This window comes from Canis aureus, chromosome 27 (assembly GCF_053574225.1).
Source record: "Canis aureus isolate CA01 chromosome 27, VMU_Caureus_v.1.0, whole genome shotgun sequence".
Lineage (NCBI taxonomy): Eukaryota > Metazoa > Chordata > Mammalia > Carnivora > Canidae > Canis > Canis aureus.
The window spans coordinates 17,239,806-17,248,393 of record NC_135637.1 but is presented as its reverse complement, the minus strand read 5'-3'; the positions used below and the strand labels follow the sequence as shown (position 1 = coordinate 17,248,393).

At 56.4% G+C, this 8,588-nt stretch overlaps 1 protein-coding gene across 1 annotated transcript in view; it reads left to right on the top strand.

Moving 5' to 3' along the window:
• Positions 1 to 1,026: 1,026 nt before the first annotated feature.
• The window catches only part of TESC (tescalcin), a 47,463-nt gene continuing 39,901 nt past the window's right edge, over positions 1,027 to 8,588 (top strand). Inside the window, exon 1 of the mRNA XM_077875801.1 lies at positions 1,027 to 1,184. Coding sequence (XP_077731927.1) covers positions 1,127 to 1,184 — 58 coding nt within the window. The 5' untranslated portion in view covers positions 1,027 to 1,126. The remainder of the gene's footprint in view (positions 1,185 to 8,588) is intronic.

The window sequence follows — 8,588 nt, the reverse complement described above, 5'->3', positions numbered from 1 at the left end:
CGGTAGTCTGGCCTTGAGAACCAGAGAATGTTGACTTTGAATTTCTGCCCTGGCTGTGTGACCTTTCTGAGAATCAGTTCCTCCCTTGTAAAATGGACGTGATTCCACAGCAACTGCTTTGTGCCATGTCCTGTGGCAGGCCCTTCTGATGGACATCTCACTAACTATCACTGTCCCCTTGCTGAGTAGAAGGAAACACGGTCACACAGGTGGCAGGACTGGCCCTGGTCATCCAGCCTGACCACAGAATCCAATTCCTTAAGCCAATTCAAGGCAAAACTCGCAGGCGTGTTGGAGGCCACCTGTATTACATTCCGCGGATAGGATAGTTTGAGACCCAGCCTCCTGGGTCCTGCCTGAGCCAGAATGGGGGTGTTGGGTGGGAGTCGGGGCGGGGTGGGGCAGGGCCAGGAAGCTGCCTGCTCCTCAAGTTTGAAAGCTCCCCCACCCCAAGCTCCTGGGCTGTGCCACTGGGATGGGCCGCTCTGGCACGTGGTGTGTCCGCTTCATCAAGGTGCTGGGGAGGGGCCTGGGGCTTTCCGGGAATAAGACCAGCAAAGCACCTTGTGCGCATTCAAGGTGGATCACTATGATTACATTACTTTTATTGCTGTTCACCAGAGAGCTAATTAATGTTGGCTGTGTTTCTTCACCGTCCCGGGTGAGTTCCCCTTCTGAGATCTGGGAAGCTGTGTGATGGAACCGGGGTGCAGGTGGACGTGGAACCTCTCCGGGACTTGATTGCGCCCACCTACGCCCCAGCTGTGCGGACACCTGCCTCCTTCCAGAGCCGGGAGGGGGGGCGCGGGCGAGCAGGGCGGCCGCCCTGGGGGCGGGGGCGGGGGCGGGGGCGCCCCGGCGGTGGGCCCCGAGGTCCGGCCCCCGCGCCGCGCTGCCGGCCGCGGGGCAGGGCGCTCCCGGATCCCCGCAGTGCGCGAAGCCGGCGCGCGCTAGGACCGCGGGGCGCCGCCCTTGGCCGCTATAAGAGGCCGCGCTCGCGCCCCACGCGGAACCCGCGGCTCCGCCGTCCCCGCGTCCCGACCCGCGTCCCGACCCGCGCCCGCCCGACGCGGCCCCCGCTGCGCAGCCGCCGCCAGCCCGGGGCCCCGCCGCCGCCGCGGGCACCATGGGCGCGGCCCACTCCGCGTCCGAGGAGGTTCGGGAGCTCGTGGGCAAGACCGGCTGTGAGTACCGCGCGGGCCCCCGCCCCCGCCCCGGCCCCGGCCGCCCCCGGCCCCCGCCGCCCCCCGCCGCCCCCCGCCGCCCCCCGCCGCGCCGTGTCACCTTGGCCCGCAGCCGGCCCCGTCCGCGCCTCAGTCTCCCTCTCCCGCGAATGGGTCCCCGCCGGCCGCTTGGCGGGCTGCGGCGATGCTGAGTAAGTGTCGGGGAGCCGGCGGGGCTGGGGGCTGCGGCCCCGAGGGACCCCCCCCCGCCCCGGGCAGGCGGCCGGCGTCCGCGGTGGGGCGCCCCGCTCCGGGCTGGAGTCGCCGCGGCTCTGCGGCCGGAAAGTTTCGAAGTCGGCGGGACCCGGGCGGCCGCCGGTGCTGGGGTGAGCCGGTCCGCGCAGCCGGTGGCCGGAGCCCCGCGACCTTGGCCGCCCCGCGCCCCGCGCCCCGCACCCCGCGCCCCGCCGGGCTGGCCGCGCCGACCGCGGGGGTGCGGGGCCGGGGGGCCGCGGACTGCACCCGGGGCCCGCGCCGTGGGGTGCGGTGAGGAGGCGGGGCCGGCCCGGGGCGATCCGGCGGCCGGAGGGGAGTCCCGCGCGCGCACGCGGCGTCCGGCGGTGTGACCTTGGGCTAGTCACTGCATCTCTCCGTTTCCGCCTCCAGAATGGACGTCCTGCTGGTAGGAGCTCGGAGCTCCGTGCGCCGGCGGTGCGAGCTGCGGAAGGTGCTCCCAGGAAGGAGCCGGCCTCCGCCACCTGCTTGGACTTCAGCGCAGCCCACCGGGCCGTGACTGACCACCTGGGGGGGTGGGGGGTGGGGGGACCGGGACCCAGCCGCGCGTGACCCCTGCTGACCCCAACTCTAAACACCTCTGTCCGGTGAAAATGACAGAAAGCCCCTCAGTACCTGGGGTGGGGGGGTGGGTTGGTTCCTTGGCTGTACAGACGCACACATCACATGGGGCTGCGTTACATCTTCTCGTGGACAGGCACAGAACTATCCGTGACTGGAGGAAAAAGTGTGTAGTATACACAATGTGTAGGGCATATAACATGCAACACTTTTTAAAAATACTAAGAGCTTATACTTGTGATTTGTTTGCATCAAGAACTCAAACGATCCGCAAGGAAGTAAGAATAGCAAATACTTGCAGATTGGGTGGAAGGGACGGAGAGGGGGTGAGCTCTTCACAGTAAATTTTTTACATTTTCATTTTGAATCCTGTGTAAATAGTCTACTTCAGAAAGTTTTAAGTGCACTTCAACCCCACGGCTAACGTGAGAGAGGTGGGATTCCCCTCTTTCTTTCCTGGGTTTCCCCCCGCCCCGGTTTTGTCACCAAGTGACCTCTTGGTGCCTTGTATTTGGACTGGTGGAAGTTGGGGTTCCTTGTAGCTGGGACATCTGCCAGCATGGTGGCAGCCCCCACGCAGGCACTTGGGGGGAATTCCATCTGGTGGGGAGTGTGACAGGTGATGGGACCGCAGAGCATGCTGGAAGTCATGTCTATTTCCTGGGTCCAGTCTTGTGTGGGCAAGACAGAGCGGAGTGCTCCCCCTGTAGCCTTCCTGCAAGTGGCTGATGCAGCTTCCCTTCTAGTTGCCTGGGATTCCACTTTCATACTCCAAAGGGTGAAGGGAGATGGGGGAGGGGCGCATCAGGAAAGAGGTTGTGAGGTCAGTCTAGAAGGGAGAAGGAATGCCATCAGTTCTTTGAACTTTAGGTGGAAAGATCCCCCTAGTCCTCGGAAAGGGGCTGGCACAGTCTAGGCATTTTAACTCGTTCAGCAAGAATTCATTGATCAAGAGGACTTGGGGACTTAGAGGTGACCCAGAGAGGCTCATGTTCCTGAGGGGGAGACACACAGTGGCATGAGAGTCAGGGGAAGGGTAGGGAAACGTTTCCTTAGGGGAGACCAGGAGGGCTTCTCTGAGGAGGCCAAAATGGAGCAGAAACTCAAATAAAAAGGAACCGTTTACACAAAGATCAGCAAGAAAGTACAGTTTGGGACAGAGGGAATGGCACATGGAAAGGTCCTATGGCAGGAAGACATTGAAGACAAATGAGAATTGTATGAGATGAGGATGCAGCCATAGTCGGGGGGAAGCCGGATTTAAAGGATCTTGCTAGGTATGTGGCTTTGGGCAGGTGTTTAGTAGTATTGGCTACGTTTTTAAACCCACTTGTATGTCCCCATCACTCCAAACCACGGCTAAGAGTTCAGGCTTGATCCCACTTCTTCCCAGCTACATGACACTCTGAGTGTCAGCGTCCCCATCTGGATCCTCGGGTGGTTCCGTGGATTCAGTGAGATGATGTATATGTGAAGTGCTTAGCTTGGCGTGGGAGTGTCCACTCCCAGGGCCCTGCTCCTACAAGAATCCTTGGGAAGTATTCAGCCCAAGGCCTAGTCAGCCAGGGAACAGGCTGTGCCCACAAGGTTGCTGAGCGGCCCCTGCCTCTTCCAGGACCAGGATGGTCCCTAAATTGAAGAGTCAGTCTGGTCCCTTTCTGAGGACTCCCTCTGGAAATGATGAGCAGGATGAGCACAGGATGGTGACGATGGACATCATTCTTTGAGCACCAGGCTCCGTGCTGAATGCTTTGCCTGCACTCTGGTGGAATCTTCATGATAATCCTCCGTGGAAGATGGCAATATGGCCATTGTACAGATAGGGAAACTGAGGCTCAGAGAGGTAAAGCAACTTGGTTGCAGCCCCACAGATAATAAGTAGAGGAGTAGGGGATCAGAGGATCCCCAAGTCCGTCCCCTGCCAACACCGTGCTTTCTCTGTGTTGGGTTGCCTCTCAGATTTCTAGGAACGCAGAAGAGCTAGAAACAGTCTGCTCGTCTATTTTTCTCACTTCTGGGCCTTTGTACAAGCCATTCCCTCTGCCTGGAGCACTCTTTACTGTGCATAATTTGGTGTTTACATAAGGGGATACTTCTGTAAGCACCGGCCAGGTTAAGATCACAAACATTTTCTCTTAACCCTGTCTCCTTATGAAGCCCACGCTCTTCGTCATGCAGGGCTCTGCTTGGCTGTTGCTGCCTTCCAGAAGCCACCCTGGTTACTCCCCATCCAACCTTTTGAGGGTTAATGTGCATCTTTGAGACTCCCAAAGCCCCTGCATTCCCTCCCGTTTATAGCACACACCACACCACTTTAGAACTGTCAGCTTTGTCACCTGCCACCCCCTCAAAACTTGGAGCTTCCCGAGAGCTGGGAGGTGTCTTGTTCACCTTTATATGTGTGCATCCTACTCAGAACAGAAGAGGTTCACGTTGAAGAGTGGAGACCCCAGGGACTATATAACCCGATGAGTATTGCCTGGGGACATGTGTCCAAGAGAACTGTGAATGCCACCCCACCAGCTGGCGTTGGCCATGCCAGCCCTCCTGGCACCATGAGATGCATCCTGTGGGCTTCAGCGCTGAGCCAGCCCCACCAAAAATAGGCCTGAGCACCAGCTTGCCCACGCAGGGCATCTTTCGAGCTGCACACCCACCTCCCCTTGCCTGTGAGTCTCATTGATTTTTTTTTTTTTTCTTAATGTTTTAAGTCTTCCCAAACATCTTTTCTGAGCCAAGAAAGCTGACTACCTAGATTGTTAAAATTCCCATTAAGCAGCTGGGCTGGCGGGCTGGCCTTTCTGATGCTCCTTCCACAGCAGGAGTGGAGTCGAGCCTGGCATGTGTCCCAAGGTGTGAAGTGGGCCCCCGCCAGGAAGAAAGGCCCCCTTGGGACTCCCTCTCCAGTCTCCTCCCTGTCACCACCTTGAGCTGGCCTGGACTTGGCCATTTCCTGCCTCCCCCATCCATGCCTGCTCCTGGGGCTGGAAAGGAAATAATAAGTGGAGGATTCTGGGAAAGGTGGAGGGTCTATTTTTTTCCTTCAGGCTTCAGAACAGCTCCACAGGCATATCTATATAGATGCCAAGAAGCTGCCAGAAGGAAGAAGCAAAAAAACAATGTCCCAGATCTGGAGTTCAGACCTCTTAATGGTGACAGCGAGTGTTTACCAGGCGCCTGTCATCTGCCAAACGCAGAGCTGAGCTGAGCAGTTTATCCATAGCTGCTCATGCAAGGCCCCCAGGAACACCACGGGTTCCCATTTCTCAGATGAGGATGTGGAAGCTCCGGAGAGCATGCCACTTTGCCCGAGGTCACAGGCTGCTGAGAAGTAAGAGCTGGGATTCCGCTTCTGGTGTGATCCCCAGATTCCCTCACTGGGAAGGGAACCAGAGGCCTGTGTGGCCCATGCCGGCTGGTGGGGGTGGCCCCACGTTTTCCACTGGACTTCTGCCTATAAAATCCTCAGGTGGCCCCAGACCACAGCCTCAGCCTACTCGCCATGTGCCGTATTCCGTCTGGGTACCGGTGTGGACCAGATACCTCCCCAGCCCTCCTGGAGCTCTGGGGCTCAGAGGGGGGGTTGGCAGTGCAGGTGCTCAATTGTGTCTGTGTGGCTCTGGGGAGCGAATCCCCAGGGCTCATCAGGTTCTCAAAACAGTGAAGATGTATTCCATTGTGTGTAAATCGTACTTTAACAAAAAAAAATCATACTTTAACAAGAAAATGATTAAAAACAAGCTTTTGAGGAAAAAATGAAAAACTGCATCTCCTGGGCAGGGAGGAACAAACATGCCTGGGAGGCCTGGGGAGGGTCGGTGCCCCCAGGTTGAGCTCTCAGGGTAGGCTGGAGAGAAGTGATCTGCGGGGTGGGCACAGTGGCCCCAGACCTTTGGGATATCCAGATTACCCCCCTGCCCCCACTCACCTCCCTGGGTGCTCAAAGTGTGGAAACGTGCAGGCTGCTTTGGGAAGTTTTTTTTGTTTTTTTGTTTTTTTTTTTTAAGATTTTATTTATTTATTCATGAGAGAGAGACAGAGAGACAAGGCAGAGGGAGAAGCAGGCTCCATGCAGGGAGCCCGACATGGGACTCGATCCCGGGACTCCAGGATCATGCCCCGGGCTGAAGGCACGTGCTAAACCGCTGAGCCACCCAGGGATCCCCCTTTGGGAAGCTTTTATAAGGGCCTAATGGCAAGTGAACTTCATTGCTGGGCACCCAGAAGCTTCCCTGCTCTGGCCCATGCTGATATTTTGTCCTCTGACCAGGCCGGGTCATCTCACCATCATAGTGTACTGCTGCCAATTTACAGATGAGGCCCAGATGTGTGAAGGGGCTGCTCGAGGACACTGGGATGCTGAGTGTGGAGACCAAATTCAAAACTGCCTCTCCTATGTGACGTAAACCCCACACAAGGTAGACTGAGACAAAGGGTCTAGATATCTGGGAGAGGCAAAACTGTGTTACCCCACGACCTCATTAATAGGGCCCCCCACACTTGTTTACTGAGTTGGAAGAGGGAGAATTGGACCTCGAAGCAGATAGGCTTGGTATCGTGTTCTGGAAAGTTCTAGAATTGTGGGCTGCCCCCAGGGAGCCAAGCCCAGTGGTGGCCGTGAGAGGGAAGTTAGGGGTTCCAGGAGGAAGAGCAGGAAAGTGCAGCCTTCTCTGCTTCCCGGGGTCTTCCTGGGTGGCTCATGTGTGTTTTGGAGGAAGAATTCGTGCTTTCTCTGCGTGAAAGTCCTTGGTAGTCCGCTCCAAGACTTCCCAGCTCCGCGAATGAGTAGTAATCAGATCCCTTACGCGTCTTTCTCATCCTACCCCCACCCCGGCAGGATATTTTTTTGTGAGTTAATGGTCCCCAGAACGCAGCACAGAATGTAATCAATGTTCAGACGCACCGTAGGCCCCAGTCATACAGACAGAAAACCTCGAGTGTCGATAAGATGCTTTTCCTCCCGCGGAGCATTTCAAGTGTTTGCTATCTGAAGCCAAGGGAGCAAGGTGGTTTTGGCTCAGAAGCGTCCACCGCTTTGGGAACATAAGGCAGGGCCCCCTGGTGCCCGTGCTGGTGGCAGCAGGCAAGGTGATTGGGGCAGGGAGGGGGAGGCGGTGCCCGGGCCTGCAAGCCATCCTGTCTCTGTTCCAACTTTATTATTAATTCATAAAGCCGGAAGGTCGAATGGGTGATTTCCACTGGTCCTTAAATACAAGGACAAAAAGGGCCTTTGTTGTCCTAGTGGTGTGACCTTTGTGGATGGGCAGGCTGTCAGAGGTGGGTCTTCTGTTCTCAGCACGGCTCCCTAGGAGGTGAGCAGGTCTGTTCAGGTCTCGGGGATCCGGTGCCTCTGGGCGGGGTGGGCAGGTGGCCAGCAGGAGGCCTCACTACCCGCGTGGCCGAGTCATGGACCACGCGTGATGGAGAGAGAAGGTGGCTAGGCTGGATGACCTCGCTGTGCGCTGAGGCTAGCAGGGATTCCCTTTCTCCTGAGCGCTCCCTCCAGGGTCCCCGGGGTCAACCCGGAGTGAGCACCCAGCACTCAGCAGGCCTCACCCACCTGGTGTTCCCAGGGGCTCTCTTCTCTGGTCCTCACTTGCATTCCCCCAGGACCGAGGCCGGGTCCCATATGGGCACACACTGCCTGCCCCCCTGCCCCCCCAGCCCTGCTGCATGGCCTCTACCAGCAGATAATGAAGGCCTGAATTGTGGCACTGCCTTTTACTGTCCGGGCAGTAACTTTGCGCCCCTCCGTTTTCTCATCTGTCAAGTGGGAATGTGTCACAGCCCTATTGTGAAGAGTAAAGCTCTTGACACATCATAAGTGTTCAATTGTTGTTAGCAAGTACTAATACTTTCGATTAGAAACCTTACAGAAGCTGGCTTTCTCCCTTTTAAGGGCATTCTGTAACTTCACTAATTCTTTCCTTTTTTTTTTTTTTTTTTAAGATTTTATTTATTTATTCAGGGGAGAGAGAGAGAGATGCAGAGACATAGGCAGAGGGAGAGGCAGTCTCCATGCAGGGAGCCTGATGTGGGATTCGATCCCGGGTCTCCAGGATCATGCCCTGGGCTGAAGGCAGGAGCTAAACCACCCAGTCACCCAGGGATCCCGTTTTGTTTTGTTTTTTTGACACGCTGCCACCTTTGACATGCCTGACATTAATCTTTATCTTTCCCTTGTGCTGATGATCAGGGACCTTAACATGCTTTAATTTGTGACACTCTCATATTTTTTCTACATTTTTTAAAACCTATGCATTGGGGGATCCCTGGGTGGCGCAGCGGTTTAGCGCCTGCCTTTGGCCCAGGGCGTGATCCTGGAGACCCGGGATTGAATCCCACGTCGGGCTCCCAGTGCATGGAGCCTGCTTCTCCCTCTGCCTGTGTCTCTGCCTCTCTCTCTCTCTCTCTCTCTGTGTGACTATCATAAATAAATAAAAATTTAAAAAAAACCTATGCATTGGTTTTATTACTGTTTTATGCAGACCCTATTAAATCTTGTAAAAGTTTTTCTGTATAGATTTCAGTTTCTTACATGATACACCTTTCCATAGATTTTTCAGTGAA